The sequence below is a fragment of the Triplophysa dalaica genome, chromosome 16 (genome assembly GCF_015846415.1).
Source record: "Triplophysa dalaica isolate WHDGS20190420 chromosome 16, ASM1584641v1, whole genome shotgun sequence".
NCBI lineage: Eukaryota > Metazoa > Chordata > Actinopteri > Cypriniformes > Nemacheilidae > Triplophysa > Triplophysa dalaica.
Genome location: NC_079557.1, coordinates 9,682,630 through 9,707,071, shown reverse-complemented (window position 1 = coordinate 9,707,071; position 24,442 = coordinate 9,682,630). Strand labels below are relative to the sequence as shown.

Genomic DNA, 24,442 nt, shown 5'->3' with positions numbered 1-24,442 from the left:
CATTTTTTAACAGTGTATTGTACATAACATATAAAGACACGTTTACACAAACAACAGATACGTTCACTAGTTTTCACATGTAGCTCCTGTTCAACCAAAAAAGTAAGACTTACACAATTCAAAATACACCAGTTATGTTTATATAATCATTTAAACATCAAGTGGACACTTCAAGTCAATATGAACCGTGCAGCTAAGAAAGTGTTTTTGTGTGATTCTTCTATTTGATCCTTACCTTGACACAATTGACTCAAAATTGTACAATATCAAAAGTAAACAACATGGAACAGAAAGAACTTTACTACAACAATGTAAATGGAAGTGACCTATTTGTCATGTATGGTGACCCATACCCGAAATGTGACCTCTGCATTTAACCCATCCAGTGAATCGTGAACACATGTACACCCAGAGCAGTGACATTAAATCTGTCATTTGTTAACTGATGTACATATCACCAAAACCAAAAAAGTCATTTGAAAACTCCAATCATTTGTAACTTTCAGTTCTGATTAGAAAAAAGTAAAATATATCAAAAGGCATCAAAAGGTATTAAAATTAACTCATGACCCATTATTATGATGAATTGGTGTTACAAAAAATCACATATTGGCATACACAAAATGCATCAGACATTCACATTTACATCCACTGCATTTCATACAAAGACAACCACAGCATTATATGTCACTGAATGGTTTGAAAAAACAAAACAAATCATTTACAAAATAAGAAATGAGACACAAGATACAATATAGGGTGCAGAAATACCAGGTAAGGCAAATTTGACAGTAAATCAACAGCTAAGAGCTGAGCTATGTTGCTAGTGTGTAGAATGTATAACACTTCAATGGTGATACACCATGTGCTATACATTAGCACAGATATTCACATCTAGAGCCGTCACTTTTGTAAGTCATTTGAGAGTCAATACTTGAGCGTGAGCAAAGGAGCATTCTCTCAGACTCCTGAGTCTGTCTCCGGGCCCAGAGATCATTCGGCTGATTCAGTGTTCTCTGTTTCATAGTAAGCGTCTCAAACTTCACATATGTCTCCTTTGAAAGGTCCTCATCTTGTCCACTATTCTCACTACCGTTTCCTATACAGCAGAGACACAAGATCTTGTAAACCAGCACTATGATGAGTGGCACCACAATTGCACATGCAACCCCACTGGCGATCATCAGAAATTTGCTTTGTCCATCATCTCTAGTGTTATCCAGAGTACTGAAATCCATACATTGCTCTCTCCCAGACACAGACCCCTTTGTAACCAAACACACGGTGTACATCTGGTTAGGCATTAGATATTCCAGGAGGAGCTTCCCTTGCCCCAGCACCGTATCAAATGTTTCCTTATCATCTTTAGCATCATATGGGAAGTACACCACAGTCAGAGGTGTGTCGCTGGGTAAGCTACCAGACGTCCATAGTAAGACCGCTGAGTCACTGGTCTCCTCCACAATCTCAACACCTTCGATATCAGCTTTCTTTTTTGACTGGCCGTTCTTGCTTTGCTGGACTTTAGCCGGTCTGTCAGCAGGTGGAGACCTTTGCAGTCCTCCACCGGGTCCCAGATTCTTCTTGGGTGGTAGAGGGGACTGCGTGGTTATGGCATCTCGGGTCGTTAATATGGCGGGGCTGAGAGATGTAGAAACAAGAATCCTTGAGGTCTCGGTGACAGAAATCACGGTTTGATCAACAAGTTTGTCATCTACATCGGGCCTTTTGGTCACTTTTGGCGATGGTGACTGTATTGAGGTTTCCATGCCATCCACAGATAGGGTGATGAACGCCTCTGCATTCCCTGCAACGTTTTTGACTTTGCAACGGTAATCGCCAGCGTCCTTGAACAGGATACTATGTAAACTGAGGATGGACCAACGAACCCCCTCCCCGGGAGATTCCTGCAAAACTACGGAGATGTGAAAGGGTGAGATATGAAATAAGGTTAAAGCCATGGTGACACTAGACTGATTTAAAAAGGTTTTGAACAACATGAGAGTAAATAAACGATGATCCTTAAAGGGATAGTTCACCCAATAATAAAAATATTCTGTCATCATTTTGTCACCCTCAGGTTGTTCCAAATCAGTAAAGATGTCTCTGTTCTGCTAAACACAAAGGAAGATATTTGCAGTAATGGTTGTAACCAAACAGATCTCATCCCACGTTGACTCCCATAGTATTTATTTTCCCTACTATGACAGTACATGGGTGATTACATTTGTTTGGTTATAGACATTCTTCTAAATATCTTCCTTTGCGTTAAGCAGAACAAAGACATTTTTATTGGTTTGGACAGCCCACTCTCATGAATTGCGTATAAATAACACGCGCTGTGCAATATCGTGTAATACGTACGCCAACGACTGACTTTTTGAGCATAAAATACGCTTATTTTTGCTTTCATATGATACGCCAATTTAGCGTGTGTGCATTTTAAAAAGCAAACCTAACAGTGTTATTTTAGTGTTTCCTCTTCATGTACTTTTAAAATGGCGGCTCTCATCGGCGTATCATATGTACACAAAATCGAACTTTGGTGTACGCATTACACGATAATGCAACAGCGTGCTATTTATTCGCAATTGATGAGACCGGGTTAGTTTGGAACAACCTGAGGGTGAGTAAATGATAAAAGTTTTTTTTATTATTGAGTGAACTATCCCTTTAAGGGTGCTTCAGATCCTGACAGAACTGACAGTCACACCTGTGTTGTCCAGTGCTGATCCATCGGCTCTGCTCCAGATTAGGGTGGGTGTAGGGAAACCTGTGGCATCACACCTCAGGAGCACATTACTCCCTAACGGTGATGTGATCTTCGTTGCTGACATCATAACTGATGGCTTCAGGCACTGATTCAGTTCAGCCCGCTGAAACAGAACACCAGCTAAGTTCTCCGGCCCAGAACATGTCAGAAACAGATCCATCAACACCACAGGTGTGCTGGCCATCTTTGACAGCTCAATGAGCTTGGAAATACGACAGTCACAGTACCAGGGATTGTCCTGCAGACCTACAAAGAATTGAAAGATTTGTTTAGAATATGAAAACATCTTAAGGAACATTCGGTGTAAAACTTCAGATGTACTCTATAATATTTATTTGAATATTGATAATTTCTATTATTTTCTCCCCACAACATATTCAACATTTCAACATGATTTAATACAAAGCACAGCATTACTATTGTGATTTGACTAAAGAGAAAGACATTATACTGAAATGTGTAAGGTGCTATAAATTGTAAAGCGAGGAAGTCCTAGCATCAGGTGTTGGACATGAACATCTCGGTCTGCACATAATTCTGTCTGGGACAGGATAGTAGGTCAGTTGACTGTAAACATGGATTTAGACATTCCACTGATACAGCTGAACAGCTGGGTGGTGATAACTGCTTATATCATAATAATACAGTGTGTTACCCTGTGAATGACCTGAATAACCACATTGTGTATGCTGTATACACAATATTCACATATCACACACATGATGCTGAGGTATCAGTTTGAGACTTTTAGTTTATGCTTAAGGTAGAGATTGCAGTTCCCTCTCTAATGTAAAAAGTGCGTGATTTTACTCTATAATTTAAAATAATTAAAGACGTGTCTAAAACAGATGCAGAGAAGATCAGGTCTAAGACAAGCTGACGGTTTGGGCTGGCATGTGTGAACAGCGATTTATAGTGACAGCTGTCTTCAGTTTGCACATAAAGGACAACTCAGGTTTTTTGTCAGATCAATATAATTTAAATTCAATTGACTTATAAAGCTAATTTGCTTTAATTTAAATATTTTTTACATTGTTGTTCACAACAGCTTAATATATGGATCAAATTAGATTTTCACTTACAAAACATTTTTTTAAATTTTGAAAGAAATTACCAAGAACTAATAATTAAAGAAGACAATAGGACCCCAAGAATCCCAAAGTGAGACCTGACAAATTTGTTCTTTTGAAATTTGACCGCAAACTCTAAGCAACTAGTTTCTAAGCAATCTGCTTAATGATAAATGCAAACAAAGACTGAATATACTAAAATGTTATGCAACTAATAATTACATAATTTAAAACCATAATTCCCTTACTTTTTATTAATAGTTGTATCAATCGTTTTTTATTTATATTTGCATTGGTAACAAAATTATTAATAACAAATGAGTTAGCAACCATAAACCTTTGAATGTGTATATGCTCTTCTAAGACAAGCACAAAGGATGTCATATCTCAGAGCCTCGGCTCATACACATAGTTGTAAGGCCCATTAAAAGATTATCTTGTACTTATCTTGGTAGAGCCCAGGAAGACACTGGCTGGATTTAGATATTTGGAATTACTATATATAGACACAATGAAGAGAGAAGTATTACATACTCTTACGTGGTTTTATATTCCTTGCGTTTGTGATGCTTTTTTTGCACTTTAGATGATTAAAGGGCATTTAATGCTGTTTTTTCTAATATACATTTTTGAATATATTTTCATGAACTACCAAAACAATTGTGATCAGTATCGATTGACAGCCGTAGATTTTTTCAGTGGTGCAGTTGTACGCACACGTGCAATTTTTTTTCTTTAGCGTTGGCAGGGATCTCACTGTCATGAATGCGATTCGTGATTGAGTCAGATTACGTCAGATTATGAGTTTAATCGAAAAGCCTATCAGACTGCTCAAGCGATCTCACACACATTGTTTTTTTCAGAACTCAGAGAAGATTCACTTTGGAAAATATTCAAGAAACTCAAAGTTACGTTTGTAAGCAGTTTACCCAAACTACAACATCTTTGATCTAAGCAGGGAGTATGAGCTGCCAAATGCACATATACACCTTGGATCTTTCATCTACAGTCAGGAAAGTAACATTTTGTTCATTTAGCGATACAGTTCTTATACTGTAAATCTGCTAAAGCCTCTATTAGCTACTGTGAATCTTACTTCAGGTCAACAAACTATCCTATAACAATGAAGAATCCATTTAATCAACATCATAAGACATATTTTACCATGATCATCATTACCCACCAAGAACAATCTTTTGTGAAGAGTTGGCACTCTGCAGTGCGCCTGAAAATGGAGGCCAGATGTCTACCAGGTCAGAGGGCAGGGTAGTTAGCTTGTTACTGGATATGTCCAGGTAGGTGATGTTAGTCAGGTAGGGTGCTGCCTCCACAGGAACACTAGTCAACCGGTTGTTGTGCAGATCCAAGGTCCTCAGGTTGGGCATCTCTTTTAGAGACTCCCAGGGAAAGGTAGCGATCATGTTCCCATCCAGTCGTAGCTCATGAAGAACCTTCAGGTTGTAGAAACTGCCAGTGTCCACAGAAGTGATAGAATTGTACGTAATCCATAAATAGCGCAATTCTGTCAGGTAGTAGAAGGCCTCGGTGGGCACTCGGCGCACAGCTGTCTTCTCTACCCGCAATTTCACAGTGTCCACAGGGACGTTGACGGGAATATCTGCCATGTCAGGGTCATTGCATAGAACAGACCTGAGACAGATTTTGAATCACAGGTTAATGAGAGTCAGGCTCTAATGTGGGGTGCTGTTCTCTTGAGGAGAAGAGATGAAAATCACAGTAACATTGATAACTTACATAAGTCTTTTTAACCCACTGGAAAAAAGTAGGCCATCTAGATGATTCAGAATGTTTTGATATTCAACATGCTCTAAACCCTCTATACCCAATTCACAAAACTAAAGAAAGACAGCCTGATACCCAATGGGATTTCAAGCGGATTTATAAATTATCATTTACTTTTTATTGCTTTACATATATCACTTCAGGGCAGTGTTGGCTTGGTCACCGGGAAACTGCATTTATTTCATTATTTATTTATTAGATATTATTTATTAGAATGATCTTGCTTCCTCTATAAACACCATGCACCGGCCTGTGTTTGACCTTTCTGTGATTTTCTTGTAAAGCTGCTTTGGAACAATTCACATTGTGAAAAGCTCTTTATAAATAAACTTGAATATCAAAAAATTGACCGGTTGTTTTTTTATTATTTCATCTCTTTCAAGTCTTTTACCTCTCTCTTGTATGGTGTTTATATTATTCAACAAAAGTAAAACAAACTCAATAATATGTTTCAAGACAATTTCATCTTCAATAAATATAAAATTCAATAAATATTTCCTGCATTTCTATACTGTACAGATTTTCTCCCCAACAAAGACCCTTTTCAGATCTTCAAGGTTCTTCATAGAACTATTCAAATAAAATATATTTTATACGCCATTGTGAAGCACCTTTAACCTCGTAATGTTTAAAAATCACCATATTTTATCTGTTTATTTGTTCTTTATCCAAGCGATACAAATATTTGACATTTAATTTATCTAATGTGCATTTTTATATCGTTAAATGACTTCCAACAACATTCCGGACACATTAACTGTAAACCATGCAGTACTTAACACCACAAACTTACAAACATAAAGCAATACAATACAAGCTATGACAGCGTTCTTACCTGGCACCAGTGCCATCACTGCGTCCATGGTACACACAAGTGCATTGGGAGGGACAGAAGGGCTGTGCCGCACTCCAGCAGCCCAGCAGGACCTGAGCCACCAGCAGACGATACATCCTTCAGCGAGCTGAACCAACAGGTAACCACTCACTCGCACACATCAGAACCCAGCACTCGATCACCAGTGGACGAAAACACCTTTAACATTCCCCAACCAGCGCAAATGGCAGCAATACAAGTGCACTGCAGCATCGCTTACAGGTAAGAGGGAACCAGGAGCCTACAGTGCACAGTAGAAAGACTGCAGAGGGAACTCACAGGACCGGGGGAGGTCGGGTGCTAATTAGAAAGAGGCTTTATTTAGGCTGAGTAGGTCATTGAAGTTGCATAGGGGCGCGATGGGAAGTATGCATGGGGGATAAGCTCTCTGAAGGCACACATTAATCGGCTAACGGGAAGAAGGTTCTCCCATCACGTGACCCTCTTGCATCCTGCGTCTACTGTGTCACTGGGCCATAAACAATCGTTAGTGGACCAAACTTTCGGTAGACCTACGCAAATGATCAATACCTGTTGAGTAGTTTGATTTGATTTTACACAATTAACATACAATAAAATATTAATATAATTTATTATAAATTAAATATAAAATAACCAAGCGCTTACCAACAATTGTTAGCTGGGAGGTTTAGCACTGGTCCAGAAGAATTTCTGGTTTTATGCTACTACGCAAACGTTTAAACAAAATACAACCGACGGAATATTGTTATGACCAATTTAAAATGTTAAGCAAATGTTTGTAAGATGTAATTACATGAAAAAATACTAACAATAAGAAAAATAAAACTTAAGGGAAGTTATGGCAAGCCGAATTAGATTTTGATCATTTTAATAAATTTTTAATTGCACGTTTTCTAGTTAAATATCACAAAAGCTATTCAAATTCAATTTCAGATATCAATAATTAAATTCTTACATGTAAAAAATCTTATTTCAGATATCAGAATTGCATTTCTTACTAGTAAAAACATATTTTTTATATCAACAAATAACTTGTTACTAGTAAAAATATAAGTTCCTGATATCAAGAATTCATTTTTAACTAGTTGAAATGCTCATTCTTGATATCTGTAAATTAATTTTAACATGTTGCATGTGGTATTTCTGATATCAGGAAATAGCTTTCTGATATCAATAAATTAATTGAAGATATCTAAAATAGTTTTTTTCTAGTAACTATCACACTATTGATATCAAGAATTAACATTATTAATAGGGAAAATGTAATTATTGATATCAGAAATTGGATCAGAAATAAACATGTTGTTATTCAATTGTTGATATCAAAAATAGACATTAGTGTATACCCACGCAATTATTGATTTAAAAAAATAAGTTTTTTACTATAGAGTTGCATTTCTGATTTCTGAAATAAGATTTTTGACATGTAATAAATTAATTATTGATATCTGAAATTGAATGTTAATGGCAGTCTATTGTGATATTTAACTAGTAAGAGTTTTATCAAGAACACACGTCTACGAGTGATTGCGTGATTGTTGATATCAAGAACTCATTTTTACCAGTGAAAATGTAATTACTGATATCAAAAATAGCAATTGTTACTATTAGAAATTATATTCTTGATTTCAAGAATTATTATTTTTACTAGTAAAAATTTAATTGTTGATATGAAAATGTGTAACCTGAGAATGATTAAAAGCCAATTTGGCTTGCCATAGGAAGTTATTCTGGACCAGCTTTGTTAGGCCTATTTCTTAAGAAGTGGTCTATAAAAGCAATACATGTATAAATATACAACATCCATATTTTCATTCCCAAACAACATATTTGTTGTTATATATTTGAATTTACCATTTGATTTATCTTATCATATTCAAAGTAGGCCCTGTTTAAAAAAGTGCATATGTACTTTTTGTTTCATCTCACAAGTTCCAATAATTAAATATTATTTCCCACTTGCTGTATATTGACATTTTGTTATTAAATAACAGAATATTGCAAATGTTAGATTTTTTTTACATACAGATGCCATTAGGTTTATATAATTTTTAAGTTCTTCTCATAAACAAGTTATTTATACCCGATTTGACCTTCACGCAAGTTTAAATGTGTAAGGAAAGTTAAGTCCGTTAATTAAGTTCATTAGATTTTTTAACTAAAGCCGGTTAATCTAGATGTTACCTTGCGTAGGTGAACTGATGAAACAATTCAGGAAATTAGAATTAGAACAAAATTCACACACTTATTATTAAGAACCACAATGACCACCATAAAGTATTTATTAACAAGTACACCAGTGTAGTTTATTTATGCAAGCACTTTGTCCCTACAGATCAGAAAAGCCACTGTCAAGCGGTTGGCACATTTATGTACAAAACAAATGAATGGTACAGCTTGCTACTAAGCATTCTTTAGTGAGAGTACAAAAAGACTAATACTGGGACAGAGAGAGTTAGAGAGATAGAAAGAGAGAGAGGTGAGGGTTCAGAGAAAGCATTAAGTTAGGGGCTCAACAAGCAATAGTAATAGAAGGGTGAGAGTAAGACTCAGAGGGAGTTATAGAGATCACCACAACGTAAACAGGCACAAATCAAGCACTACCATCAAAGAGAAGGAGTTTTAGCGTAATGTTTTTAGCATAGGATTCAAATTACTGCACATTATGAAGAAGGGGATGACCCAGCGAGACAGTCGCATATAACAAACTCATAAAAAGGTGAAATGAAATTGTATTTTTTTTTCATTTTGATTTTTTCCAATATCGTATTATTTTTTGATCCAGTAAAAACGATTACCATTGAATGCATGACCATGCCACAAATAACACTTAGGTTCACACAGTCTTTACCTAACATTACAGGGATCTGACTCTGCAGTTGATATCCCAATGCACTTACAAAGAGAAAGAGCTCACAAAATGGTCAAATAAGTGCACAAAACTTTTAGTAACACTGACGGAACATGACTTGCCAGGCAGTAAAAGAATAAGACTTCTTCATTGTCCAATATAATAATGACTTGTTAGCAAGACAACGAGTAACTGTCATCGAGATAATATTATAAGCTCTTTTAATAGTTGTTTTCATCGTTTTATTCCCCATTGAAAAGAAAACCCGCTAAAAGTGATCTGTCACAAAAAACAACATCACTGTGTCGCCTGGATTTAGCTTCTTCTCTGCTTTTTTCGAATAGATTTTAAAATGAATACCCTCCCTCTCCCTATCCTGTCATGGAATGTGTTTTGTCCACCTAACACGAATTCACCTGAAGTTTAAGTGCTAACGTACAGTACATACATTTACAGAATGGCTATATACAAAAGTCGAAAATAAAAATAGTCAAATTAAAAACCCTGTCATATGTGTCTACATCTTTATCTATAGGAAAATAAAAAAGTGGGGGTCATAACGCTGTAGGCTTGTGCATATGTAGCTTGCTGCCAGTAAAGGGAGAGTTGCATTGTTATCGAAGAGGGAGTCTGGTAGATTTTACACCCACTGCAAAGTGGTCACAAGTAGCCCCGTTCCGCTCCCCCTCAGAGAAGTTACAATGCCACCCACTGGCACACTGAGGACTACCTGAAAACTGAACTGAGCACGGCAAGCAAATAATAACCATTATGTTTTCATCTTGATAATGACATTTGTAGAAAAATAATAAATAAACACTTTATGTTACATCTGTTATAGCTTAATTTTCTTTTTTGTCTTTCTTTCTCAGTTTGAGTTTTCTTTTACCAAAATAATGCAGAACGAGCACGAGAACTTCTGCTGGTGTCGGGCTTTATACCTTCTAATGATTAAAAAAGAAGGAGAGAAAGAGAGGGAGAGAGAGCGAGAGAAAAGAGAGAATTATTTCGTTTTACCAAAATGTTGTCATGCTGTAAGTCCTTGATAATGAGACCATAAGAGACGAACACACATGAAAAATGTGCTTTTTTTAACCCCAAAAACCGACCCTCTACGTAAGAATGATTCATGTATTAATGCTAAATTTTGTTTAAAAAGAGGAATATTATAATAAAGGATTAAGAATGTGGTGGAAAAAGAACCTGCACAGTTTTTGAAAAAAAAAAGAATGTCAAAAAACTTACAACACTACTGCTAGCACTACATAATAATAATAATAGTAATAATAATAACAATAATATTATTAATAATAATAATAATAATAATGTTTGTGCGAGAGGTAATGGGTTGGCCATGGGGTTGGTCGTACGACACACCACCTGGACTGCACCAGTGCCAAAACTCCCTTTAAAGGAAGTGAAGGCACTGAGGGTCCTCTCGCCCCTGCTGCTGCTTCCTGTCTTATGTGTAGGCATTGAGCCTCTCCTTGGAACGCGTGGAGTGGATGTCATGCAGCTCCTGCTCCTCCTTGGACTTGCAGTCCTCGTATTTCTGCATTTTGCAAGCATCCTTCACATAGGCCCAGTTGGCAGACAGGACCATCAGATAGTGGATCTAAAGCAAAGCCATATAATATTAATTCACAAGTGCATCTTATTGATAACGGGTACATTGGTAAGATATTAAGTCATTTCTTTTTAAAGATAAGTTATTTCTGTTATTCTGACACATTTTTGCTGTTTTAAATGTTTCTTTATGTACACCTGGTCAGAAAGCATTGACAGTAGAATCTGTGCAATAAGCATGTTCCTTTTTTATAATATGATATATTTTTTAATTCTGATTTATACAATTGCATTTATGAATTTATATTTTTATAACATTTTGAAGTTTGGGGATATTTATTAAGATTATTTTGCATTGTGTGTTTTTTCGGTAATAAGAAGGCACTACAGCAAACTGTGATGACGCATGTTGGTCAGTCTAATATTAGCAGTGGCACCAGCAGGAGGCAGCATTGCACAGCAGCCAGACACCTCTCATATGAGCTCTGGCAGCCTGCCTGGGCTTCGGAGGAAATTCTACAGTCGACTTGAAACATGCATGAAAATGCAGTCATGAAAGCCTTGTGCTAATTCCCATTATGTAACCCGGCAAAAGCTTTTACATGTGTGAAATATAAACACATTTTATGTTCTGTATATTTAACATTAGATTTTTTTTAAACAAAGCATAAGGGGTGTTGATATATAATGAGCATCTTTTTATTATTTAAATTTCATATTTAGTTTTTTATTTGCATTTGAGCACACACCATGTTGACTACTTCAGTGCATTGGCAACAAGCATGCTGATCACGTGTACATTATGCAAGCTCATTTGAATAAGGCCACACCCTTATTTTTCCATCTTGACTAAAGAAAAGCTTGATAATTATCCTTCTCATAGAGTTTATGGATACATTGTATTTAATAATCAGTAAAAGAAGCTTTTTCCTCGGCAGGAGACGAAAAGCTCTTACTCTAATTCGCTACATCGTACCAAACTAACAAGTGTTCTCTTGTTCAGAAAATGGCTTCTCGCAAATTACTGAGCACTGCTCGCTACAAGCTCTAGGGCTTTTCTTCTCCCTGTTTCCATGACAACTAAAAGACATGCCCAGTGTCTCTCCGTGTGTGAGAGAGACTTGGAGTGAAAGAGGGAGAAGTAAGAAAAACTGGCAGGAATATAAAAGACATTAAATAACAAGAAAGAAAAAACAATAAGGGAACTGCCAGTGCCACCGATGCTCCAAATATTTCCCCGGATGAATTGGGAAACAGTGACAATAATTCACGACTGTATACTGCCCCATTAGACTCAAGTTTAAATGGGTGATGTCATTCATTCAGGTTGCATCATCAAATAAAAACAACCGGTTTCTAGGGGATAAATCCATGATTTGCATCAACATTTTATTGGCGTTATTATGAAACATATTCTATTTTTATTGCGAACAATGTATTCTATTTGTAAATGCTTCAACTGTTCATTTATACGTCTTAAAATTTTATTAGTTATATAATATAATTAGTTATATAATTTTTATTATTTTAGAACTTCAGCAGATGTTATTTTTTCTACTGGTAGTCAATGGGGTTCAAGAACTGTTTTGTTTCAAGCATTCTTCCCAGTATCTTTAGTAAATAAATACATTTATACAGATTTGAAACAACGTGAGGGTGGGTAAATGAATACAGAATTTTCATTTTTGGGTGAACTGTTTTTTAAAGTATAATAAAGTATAAAGTATAATTATAGGTAAAGGGCAGATTTGCCAATACTCACCATTGCAATGACCGCTGCTCCAGCCCCAGCCAGTGCACAGACAAACAGATGGAAAGTCATATCCAGCTGTAAGAGAAACAGTGTTGAATAGACTTTAACAGAACTCTTCATTGTAGCTGTAATCTATGAAATTAGTTAAACACATAAAACTGTGTAAATACTAATATAGCCTACACATGCATGCCTATGATTCTGTATATATTAATACCGATACTCACCTCATTCGATTGACACATTTCAGCGAACTTATCTGATCCGGCACATAGAGACTTCGCCTCTGCAATGGGCACGACACCTGCAATCCATAATATTTATTATTCCACAAGAACAATCTGTGTTTATAAGGATACATACATTTATATATTCATATCACATATGCAGTATAACTAATTACAAACAAAAACAAATAATAATTCTCTCTGCTCCCTTGCACAGTTAACCACACCTACACTTTAGCCGGTGAAGTCAATAGATTGTGAAGCGTACCATACTGGCGTGGGTCAAAGCATAAACTTGCTCCCGCTAGGGCAGTCGTGTTTTGGCAGATGGTCCAGATGTTGAAATACATGAAGACAGGCAAAGAGGTGAATGCTGTCACACCCAGCCAAGCCAACATGAAGATGTAGGTCAGCATGATGAACTACGTAAACAAATAAGAAAAAATTTAAACCTTACATCTCGATGCACGATCACTAAATTATAATCACAACACTGAATAAAAAATTACATAATGATTTGTATTAAATTGCACTTTTATTTTAGCCATCGAATTCACATTCCAAGACAATGTAAGCATACTGTTTGTCTAGCAGAAATGTGTAATGATATAGGAAAGTTTTAGCACAAATTTATTTGGCAATAAGTGTTTTAATTTGTCGGGTTTAAATACATGAGATACATTGGCAAAAATGAAATGAGTAACTGTGATTTAATGTGTACTCTTTACACACCGATAAAGAAAGTGATCTTAATGTGCTGCAGTTAATCTTAGTGGCTGTGTATTTGCCCTTTGCTAAATTACAAGGCAGTGATTTCTCACCCATGCACTGACGCAGCGTCCACAGGTGGTGATCTTGAAGTCTCCATACAGATCCTTGATGGCTCCACTGGTGAAGAAGCCTTCTACCATCAGAAGAATGCCATAAACGAAGAACGCAGAGGCAATACCGTAGATCACATACTTTATAATGTCAATGCTGTGGAAAAAGAGTTAAAAAGTTAATGAATGGATAAAAATGTTATGTCAAAGCAGCAATGTGGAGATTTTTGCGTCATTTAGCGGTGAGGTTGAGAAATCGCAACCAACGGCTCACTCCAACTCTTTCGAAGCACTACGGTGGCTGACACAGAACGAAGACATCATCACGTTTTTACTTCTTTGCCGAAGGTGATATCATAATTACGAAACACTCTCTGTAGAGCACTTTGTCTGTTAATGCAGACCTGCGCTGTATGCAGATAGAAATAGCACATTCTAAAGTAATAAAAACATAACACTTTATTATGTAAGGTGTTTTTACACCACTGAACACATAATTATGTATAATTTATAGCATTTCTGTCAATAGATCCTCCAAAAACTTACACAAGGGACCTTTAAATGCATATATGTACATTCATAAATGGTAATAAATTGGGCTATTTTATTTACTGCTACATAATTACAAACCTATTTCCCAAAAAATTTGGGACATTGTGTAAAATGTAAAAAAACAGAATGAAATGATTTTCAAATCTTATAATATTATTCACAACAGAAAATGTTTTAACATACAAATGTATGACAAAATTGTGTCTGGCTGAAGAATGTCATACACATAGGATGGGTTTGAGGAAATGATGGGTGAACTGTTCCTTTTGGAAACGTTTTTCTAAAATTGTTCCATATTTAATGAACCTCCATTGACTTTTACTTCTGAGAGACTCATAGCTACTCTTTTTTTTATACCCAAATCATATAACTGACCTGTCGCCAGTGAACAAAAAAGTTCCAAATTGCTCCTCCAATTGTTTCTTTATAGTAACACTTACTTTTCCTGCCCTTGCTTGTCCAATTTGTGTAGATGCCTTCAAAGTCAAGATTACCTTTTTTTCTTAAAATGGGATATTTCCTGACTTGAAATGTGTTTTATTGTGAATAACACACTATTAACCTCTATTTACCTCTATTTAAACTCTTTAAATAACAGAAAATAACAGAATACTTAACATTTATAAGCCTCCTTATAATTTTGATATAAATACATAAAATAGCACTTTATTTCGAGATTTACTTCCAGTCCACACAAAGCATGCTGGGAATTGCTCTGTCGTCATTGGAAGATATAATTAAATAGTTAAGTGACTTCTTATTTTTGTTTTACTGAAACTCAAAATATCAAAATCGTTAAACACACTTAAAAGTTTTAAGATAAATTAACTTTTTAACAGTTTAGAGTACAGTTCACACTTTTTAATGAGTAGATTATACAGTTCGGAATGTTATTGAGATTTTCAAATCATTGCAAATTTACATTTTAGACATCATTGATGACTTTGGACTGTTTTTTTGTCTTCCCAGTAAAATATATTTACATTCTTAAATTGAAAAATATTTGTTTTATATTTTCAATAGATTTAAATTCAAAACAAGGACATAACTTTTCGAAAATGTAGTTAAAAATGTATGTTCTCTAAAACATGTGTTTCACAATAATATTGTGAAACACATTTACTATATTTAGGTTTAGAAAAATTTAGAGATTTACACCAATGATAATAAATAAGAGATTTAATTGTCACAATCTTATTATTCATAAAACTTGGGATGATGTTTGTTAAATGTTCTGGTGTAACTCACATTGTAAAGACATCCAGGGCATCTGGTGCCCTGATCACCTCAAAGTAATTCTGGAGTATGGTGACCGTTCCAGACAGAGCCTCATGACCACATCCACAGAAGAGCGCCACTCCAGCATACAGCAGGATAGTGGCAATCAGTGAGGGATAAGGGATGCCGCCTAGACACTTCAGACAACACTCCATACATCCTGAAAGGAGGAAGAAGAAAGGCTCAGATTTTATTCATCTACAAAAAGACTGTGGAGAACAAGATGCAAGTTTGTTTTATCACATCTTGTGTCTGTCATTTCTGAAGTGACAGTCTTAGATTAATATTTTAATGAAACTAAAGGCCTGCCCACACCGGTGCGATAACCGTACACGAACGGCTTTCGCCGTTTGTATGATTTTCACTGGCGATGAGCCAAGTGAATGTGCAAATTCCCTCCCTGACATGGACATGGCACTGCGCAAGTTGTGCAACTTTATGCTTCTGACACTCGCTTGTCACATAGAAGAATTCATCTTGCTTCCTCTTCGTCAATTGCTGTGTCTCATTTCGTAAGGCTGCGTCCTCCAGAGGTCTCATTCGAAAACTGCTACGCATTGGTGGAAAGAGTACTGGAAATTTGTATTCAAGTACAATTACTAATACATTGCTGAAATTGTACTCAATTACAAGTAAATGTACTGGTGTTAAAAAAGCAAAAATTACTCTTCTCAAAAACTACTCAGAGTACTAGATACTCGTTACTTTTTAGGCGATATTATTTAATGAAAAAAGATTAATTATAAATAATCAAATTTGGAGATTTATAAAGAAAAAGGATACTTATAAAACCATTTATGCACTTACATCACTGTTCAATCATGTGTACTAGGCCCCAAGAATGCAGAAATTAATAAATAAAAGCCCCAAATACTGCATGCAAAAATTGCATTGGATTAGCATTAACAGTCATATCTGTAGAGGAGCTGTTTGATCAATTATTCAACCTCAAGCCATACAAGACGTATGTGACATTATTTCTTAGGTAGAACAATAAAGATTTTTACTTGGAGTCATGGTCCATGGTTTTTCATGGTTCTTGTCTTTAAAAGTACAAAATATAGATAGAGGAAACATAAAGGTAGTGCCTGAGGCTTCTTCCAATGTTATTTCGTTTTATTTAAGCAAATCGATCGAAATGTGCGAGAAACGGAACGTTACTTAAAACATTATAACCTATAATGCACATGCGTCCTAATCACATATGTTCCCTACTCTCTTATAAGGACAGAGCACTTGATGTAGAGACTTTGCAGAGAGATGGACAATTTTATCTCATGATAAAGCCGTTTGTATGAAACTTGGCGAACGGAGTGATTCAAGAACTCAATTTTCTCCATATCTCGGTAGAGACTTCGTATTGTGTCTCTTTCCCGTAGTGACTTTCAAGTGCGCAAAACCGCCATTTGAAACGCGCCCTTCCTGCCGTCATGATTAAACTAAATTGGCGGCAGATGTCTTGAACTCTGAGTGACGCAAGTTTCGCGCGATTTGAATGGACGGGGTCACGTGACGGAACTGATGATTCCCCTTAGCCAATCACATGAGAATTAAACATGAAGTAGCGACGACAATGTGAGGAAAAATAGCTCAGTAAATGTACCGATCAAGCTCTAAAAATGTACTCAAGTTAAAGTAAACTGTTTTTAAACTACTTAAAAAGTACAATTCCTGAAATAACTACCTAATTAAAGTAATTTGAGTATTTCTAATTGATTACTTTCCACAGCTGCTGCTACGTCATCAATGAGGCACCCTTCAAATGCGACCTTCTTTGACAGGAATTCGGAGGATACATGAGCTGAGCTGTATCCTTCGTTGCTAGAGATAACCCACAATTCTTTGCCTCTTCCAACGTCTGCTATTTGAATAAACGGCAACAGCTGGGCATTCAATCAAATATTATGTAGTGTTTTAATGTCAACAGTTTACAATTTTTGTCACAATTTTAATCTTAGCAGGAATATATAGTAAATAGGTTTACAAGTGTTTAGTGATTTTTAAACGTTTTGAAACAGTAAGGCAAAAAAAATATATTTCTATAACTATTTTGGCATTGTTTAGTGTATAACATTGCCAACTTTTTACCTCTTTAATCATGTAGAAATAATTTTAATTCATTTGACAGGTGTGCGAGTACAGCATGTTGTCATAGCAACGTGGTACTTCCTGTTTCCTTTTCTTCCAGTATGTCCTACTAAGGATGTCTAGTTTTATTCTTAGTTGAGAATCCTCCGTATACCGCATCCTTTAGAGGATGATACCTATGGAGGACGCAAGGACACAGCCTTACGAAACGAATAACAGCGAAATGTGTCCTCGGCAAGACCGTTTTGAGCTTGAGCGCCACCAAGTCGTGTTGTACTGTAAATTCAGAAGCTCTAGGCATGTGAACAAAAGAACAATTGCATTGACTGGCGAGTTTTAAAAAAATGCGTTTAAAAAAATACTCTTTTATGCCTTGAGTTTTGAGCGTTGATGTGCGCACTCAAATTGGTGCCCTTTGTTTAGTCAGGAGACGCTGACGATAAACTCGCGCGATTATCTTCCCGATGTGGACAACCCATAAGGTTGGGTTATATATATATATATATTTTTAATGTATTCCTTAAGTAGTTTAATATGCTATACAACACTTTGATGTCCTCAGTCAGAGGAGGAGGCACATGTAAGTTGTCTTTTATGCCTTCTTCAGCTCCAGCCTCTGCATGACAAGACTAACAAGTATCCAGACGTTTGGAACTAAATCCTCAATCCATTCACTCTAAACCCAGCCCTGCAAGGTCCGGTTGACCACTGTTTGCTCTTTAATGATTTGGAAAATTGCCCGTGCTGCAGACTGTTTCTCCTCTTAGCACCATATATCAGAGTGAATCATAACAGAATGATTCATGAATAGCAATCGATGTGATGTGGACTGCTCAGATGGTCTTTGACACTTACTGATTCTGATTGAGTTTTCCAAATGATTACATTTATGTGTTTGAGTTCACATGCCTCTACACCTAACACAAGTGAATTATGTTGGGCAACTGAATAAATCTTCAGATTGATCAGCTCATATGTTCCCACTCCGTGAAGGAATGCCAAGACGAGTTATGACTATAGCATGGTTGCGGTCAGTAGCCAGTTACAATTTTGATTGTGAATTATAGGAGACTGTCAAACAGCGCTGTGGTATTGATGCGGTAAACCTCAGACCCAGCTATATAGGGGCTTTGGCAAGGGACCAACATGTTGTCATGGCAACTGCTGTGGATGAGAGTGAGGAAATGGATGGCATTCTTCATGGGAGCGTTTGATGGAGCTACAGGTCTGCTTTGCTACGTTGTCACATACTCTGCATTGAGTTTAGTGCGTACTCATCGGCTGACAGTAATCACGTTCTGAATTCATTTAAAAATGTCATTACACTACAACATAGTCTCACATTCAACACTCAAGGGTGTTAGATCATGAAATAACATAAAAAATGCATGAAGTATGCACACTTTGTGATTACAGGATTTTGAATGTATTTGCATTACAAATCCTCACAGGATCAACTTGATGAGACAGTTTTGTAATCTTTTTCATGTTTCAAATGAAACAGCCAGAAATGCAGCCCATGGCACAATGAAATTTCTTATTAGTTCAAACATTTCAGAAAATGACAAACCAATGCATCTTACGGAAAAGTAAAAACCTGGAAAATATAAAATGAATCATGCTTGTTTTTCTTCTTTATAATAAAAAAGCCAAAGCCGGAATCTACAGTAAGTGGGTTTAAGGCTTCCTTTTACAATTTAAAAAATTCATGCAATGGCGCATCTATTTTCCATATACATACTGACAAGGTCTACGCTTTCAGACCATGAATGCTAAATCAGTCTTTTCTTAGCATCATTCATCACTGGGTGAAAACCATTTCACAAATGTAATTTTTTGCTATATAAAACTGTGTTAATTAACTTAGACATTATAATGTAAATATTAAACTGAACAAACAGTGCAAAAAGAGCTTTGCGTTAATGCAACTAGATATTGCTCTCAGACACAAACCGAAACGTATGCGCACAAAAGAAAGAGCCTCAACCCAAACAATATAAACAAAAGCAGCTAAGAGGGTCCTGTAATAAAAAATCTATTGCAACTCCCACCCCAATTACCCCTCGCAGCCCCCCCAAACTCACCCCACCCCAACGTCCATCTGTCAGTCTGACAGCCCCAGTGCCACTCCCGCTCTGCCCCTCCCCCATCCTCCAATTAATCCCATGAACCATGGGGTCACTATGAGCCAGTGGTCAGACGGATATGTTTGGAGGGAAGCGTTCTCCCAGGACTCTCAAAGGCCGTGCGACAAAGAGCCGTGGTAGAAACACTAATGCTAATCCTTACAATGGAGGGCAGAGAGAAAGAGAGAGAGTGACTGGATAAGAGATTGCGACACATGAAAGAGAAAAGGCAGTGGTAGTCAGAGAGAAATAGAGATGTAGAGGAAAAGCTTCAGAGCGTTAGAGCGGAGTGCTTTTTGACAAATCACAAACGATGCTCAGTTTGCTGTTTGTTATTTACCTCCGCAGTCACATTTTCACAAGCTCAATTGGATCCTCTTATGCTTTCAGCCTTTGTCTCAATGATATTCAAAAAGATCTGAATAATTTGTCAATTAAAAGCGATTAGCATTTCATTACACTGAATGCCGTTGTTCCGTTCTATTGAACCCAATAGCATCGTGTGGGTAGGCGAGGGGCGCTGTTATTACATCTCTGACCCCTCCCTGGAAGCAAGTAGATTTTCATCGCGGCATGTCTACGCGCCTTCTCTGCGCATGTTTAATCAACCAGCAGGGTTGCCATGGCGATGGAGGTGCTGTGCCTGAGAATGGGCCGGGCCTGCGCGCACCATGACCCACTTACAACGCTGTGTGTCAACACATTCAGTGGCAAACGGACTGAATGGTAAGACACATTTACGAGGATTACTGGGGGGAAAACACATCTTTGCTCAGCACAGCCTTGAATGATGCAGGAAAAGAGAAGACTACCATCTCTGCTTAGCAGCGGTGACGTTGTTGCCGCTAGAAGATTCCCTTGCCTTCCAAACCATTCTCCCAAACTTCTCTAAGAAAACCCAACCTAGGAGTGAAAATAGTCTGTAAAACGACTGTGAAATGACTGTAACATCTGAAGAACAGATCTGTTCTCATGGTCATCTGGCCAGTTGGAAACAACAGAGAACAATAGTGTACAAAACCAATATTCTATTAATAGGCATGAACCAAATTTATGGACGAATAGTAAAACTTCTGGGTCCCTGGGAGTCTAGGTCAGTGTGTGAGAACAATAGAGGGGTCTGGATTAGAAGGAGGCCTCTGGATCACAAAGGTCAGGAAGGAAATGAGACATTTAAACCGTCAGATAACTTTGAGGTATAGAATTGAAGCAATAACAAGTCACAATCAATAAGAAAGTACATTTACAAAACTGGATCAAGCTTGCCATATTATAACCTTAAGGGAACCAGGGAACAAAGAATGCGTCACACCTTGCAAAACCCATGTGTATAATAACATGCACTGATGTGTCAAAAATCTATCGTCTTCGTATTGCATACTGTTATAAAAAAGCCTGCTAAATACAGACCTAATATTATTACGCTTGAATCTGATTAGAGGATATTACCCACTAAAGATCCATCTAACAGCAAAAGTCTGTCAACAATGCAATATGGGAGAAATTTGCAGGCACAATCCATAAATAAAAGATGACGACCATGATGGTGTGTGTTAACAGCCTAATGTTCAGTAATCCAATAATCATGAGAGGTAATGAAATGTCCATTCTCCCATGAGGCTGCTAAGTTCCTCTATTCATCTAATGTGCAGCAGGCTGCTCGTCCACTAGGTCAGTGCTATGGTCAATGCACTTAAGAGAATAAAGTACACTTGATCATTGGAAATTCGGTTTTCCTTTATGGAGTCAAGAAACCTCTTTGACTTGATGACAAAAGTCTTCAATTTACTGGAGCTTTGGAATGACATATTAGGCCAATAATCATTTCCTCAATTTATTAGGTGAAACAATATCGATCTATAATGATTATTGAACAAATATAATTACTCAATATAGGGAAAGCTTTAAGTCACTTCATGGTACTCCACGTTTTGTACGACCATCCTAGAGATTTCTAATGGTTACTTCTCACTGTATTTGAAAATATGAAGGTGAGTCATACTAGCATTTAAATGTCACATTCTAAGGTCAGTAAGCCTTTAAGAACACGCATAACAGCTAGAAGAAGAATAAATAATTGTAAAAATTAAACACAGGAACACTGAATTAAATATTGATTGACAGACTATGTATTTACTAGATGCAATACTAAATCCACCCAATAATGATGTGGCATCTCTGTCAACAGATGAAATCCATATAAACAATAAATGACCGTTTGACAGAAACAAAACACAAAGTCATACCTTGGTGTTACTACACCCCATCAGGCTGTGCATAAATCTATCATTATTGCAGAGTAATGCTACATGTTGTTTCATTTACCATGAAAACATATAACAAACCCAATGACTGTCTAAACACACCAACATGGCTGCTATCCTATCATCATGCACTGCTTTTAGAAGGGAGGAGGGGGGAAATCTCAGAACTAAATAAGCATCATGAATGGAACGGAGGAGGAGATGCACTAAAGGAGTTCTGAAGATTGTACCAGAGATATTTTTATATCCCTCCTTTTATTTTTTAATGCCCTCTACCATGTAATCATGCAAAAATGTGCAAATATTTTCTTTATAGACCACCAAGGCGAAAAAGAGCATATACAATGATTTCCACCCTGAGCTTGAAACCACAGCCCCGGGAAATGCTGTTATTATAAATAGCAGGCTCCCTTTCACACACAAAGCAAACAAATGCTCCTGCACACGAAGGAGGGAGCAAACCCCATGGAGTCGAGGGAAGAAAAGAGGTTTTGGAAAAGAAACAATGGATTAGGTTCGATGATTTAAATGTCCATCGCATGCAGAAGTTGCCTCTTCTACGTCTGTCTCAACCTCCCACAGACAGACTGACAGAAATGCGCGGCAAACAAAGACAGTCCCCTCAGATTGTTCACACGCACACAAACACAAGAACCATCCCCTGCACACACCCCTCTTCACAATCGCTCTCCAATCTAAATTCAATCTATTTTTTGTAGAATGTGGACAGTGGTCGTATTCGCTCAAACACCCGGTTTCTTTTCGAGTCACCGTGTAATTGAAAGCAAATCAAATAAATAATCTTAATATGTACTTTATTACAATGTGCACACATCATTGGTAAATTCGTCAAAAATGTGAATAAAAGATATGGCTTAAAATGCTTTCCCCCCCAGACGGAAAAATAAATAATAGCCCATATTGTGATGCTTTTAATAACCTCGTTGTATAATCCATAAAATCAGAGACAATGGAAATCACAGAGGGGATTAGGCACAAAGATAAACAACAGAACCAGATACCACGATAAAAAATGATGGGAGAAAAAAGCATTCCCTTACCCTTCTGGGTCTGCCCTTCATCCATATCCTCCTCCATATTTCCTTGTCCGCCGATTTCGGGGGTATCCACAGCAGTGACCAGTGTTGCGCCCGTGGGTTTAAATTCCGCTCCTAAAACGCCTTCCCTTGCCTGCTTACCTACAATAGAGGTTGTGGCTGGGTGTCCGTGCAAAAGTCTCTCTCTTTCTCTTTCTCTCTCTCTCTCTCTCCCTCTCTCTCTCGCTCTCAGACTCTCGATCCCTCCTCCCTCTCCTCACTCGCCCGCTCCTGCTACTACCCTGTTCCTCACAGAGGAGAGCTGCTGTCAACACTGATTTTTTCCAGTTGATCTCCCTTCTGTGCAAGGAGCTTCAGTATGGCATCTCAACACAGGCTTTTGCAAACCAGTGTGTGTCAAGACATTCAGACTTCTATACAGAGCACAATATTTATATACACTACGTGTTCAAATGGTAACAAGACCTCAGGTGCTACAACAAAAACAAGAGCATCCACCCAAAACATGGATGAGCACACTGGGCAGACAGAGAGAGGTGGGTTTTTTGGGGGAGTCGACCAACAAGCCAATATAACCAGCCGGTTTACACCCCTCATGTACACAAGAATGGTTAAGGCTGGGTTACATTTCAGCTCTGCAGTATTAAACTAAAATAAATAGCTGGAAATGAAAAATTCCACTGTGACTGCAGCAAATGTGACTACTGTACATGAAATAATACACACATATATAAAGAACATTCAATCTGAGGGGCTGAAATCTGATGATGAAATTTTGAAGATGGGTTTTGTTCAGCTTCGCTGCTTCTGTGAACAACATGGATGAAATATACATGCATGTGATTAATATAACATCATATGGCACGCTCATGTGATGCTTTGTATGTGTGTGTTGCAGATTAAATATTCACAGTCATCCTGGCGTGACATAAATTAGAACTTAATATTAAAGACATGGGTATAAAGTCACACATTATTCGTAAGAACTGCAATTAAGGATGGAAAGGTCATTATAATCTGCAATGCTAATGATGATGATTTGGCTCATTTGCCAAATCAAGAGAAAGGTCTCAGACCTCAAACGACATTTATAAAATGGAACAAACACAATTAACAAATATAAGCCTTTAAGCAGTATTTAGTTCAATTATTTTTTTTTAGAAAAAAAGAGGATTTTCTTGTCATAGCACTTTAGTCAAGTGTACACATCACATTAGGGTTTTAGAGATTTTCAACTTTATTATTTACCTCAAATTATGCATTAGCAGAGTACATTTCCTTCATAATTGGTACGTCTGTGACGCCATTTGTATTTAAATGGTGTCCTAATAACGCCTGTGCTAAAATGTTTAACAC

General features: G+C 37.0%; 2 protein-coding genes across 2 annotated transcripts; both read right to left on the bottom strand.

The window, feature by feature from the left end:
- Positions 1 to 7,896, bottom strand: lrit3a (info leucine-rich repeat, immunoglobulin-like and transmembrane domains 3a). The gene is made up of 4 exons (XM_056769718.1): positions 6,482 to 7,896; positions 5,027 to 5,493; positions 2,714 to 3,019; positions 1 to 1,915 (listed from the first exon to the last, which is right to left on the bottom strand). Exons 1-4 carry the CDS (start codon positions 6,595 to 6,597, stop codon positions 876 to 878), a joined length of 1,929 nt encoding a protein of 642 aa, XP_056625696.1. The 5' UTR covers positions 6,598 to 7,896; the 3' UTR covers positions 1 to 875.
- Positions 7,897 to 8,777: 881 nt separating this feature from the next.
- gpm6aa (glycoprotein M6Aa) lies at positions 8,778 to 23,526 on the bottom strand. Its single transcript, XM_056769719.1, has 7 exons — positions 23,090 to 23,526; positions 15,521 to 15,710; positions 13,721 to 13,877; positions 13,168 to 13,321; positions 12,900 to 12,976; positions 12,682 to 12,747; positions 8,778 to 10,968 (listed from the first exon to the last, which is right to left on the bottom strand). The coding sequence occupies exons 1-7, from the start codon at positions 23,124 to 23,126 to the stop codon at positions 10,816 to 10,818; spliced, it is 834 nt and encodes a 277-aa protein (XP_056625697.1). The 5' UTR covers positions 23,127 to 23,526; the 3' UTR covers positions 8,778 to 10,815.
- Positions 23,527 to 24,442: the final 916 nt, after the last annotated feature.

Bases quoted from the DNA above. Each gene is read 5' to 3' on its own strand.
- gpm6aa (XM_056769719.1), bottom strand. From the start codon at position 23,126: ATGGAGGAGGATATGGATGAAGGGCAGACCCAGAAGG. The intron at 15,711-23,089 runs GTAAGGGAATGC...TCCTCCTTTCAG, and splicing joins TGAAGGGCAGACCCAGAAGG to GATGTATGGAGTGTTGTCTG. The intron at 13,878-15,520 runs GTGAGTTACACC...CTTTTTCCACAG, and splicing joins GCCCTGGATGTCTTTACAAT to CATTGACATTATAAAGTATG.
- lrit3a (XM_056769718.1), bottom strand. From the start codon at position 6,597: ATGTATCGTCTGCTGGTGGCTCAGGTCCTGCTGGGCTGCTGGAGTGCG. The intron at 3,020-5,026 runs GTGGGTAATGAT...AATTCTTTGTAG, and splicing joins TTCACAAAAGATTGTTCTTG to GTCTGCAGGACAATCCCTGG. The intron at 1,916-2,713 runs GTGTGACTGTCA...ACATCTCCGTAG, and splicing joins ATCAGCACTGGACAACACAG to TTTTGCAGGAATCTCCCGGG.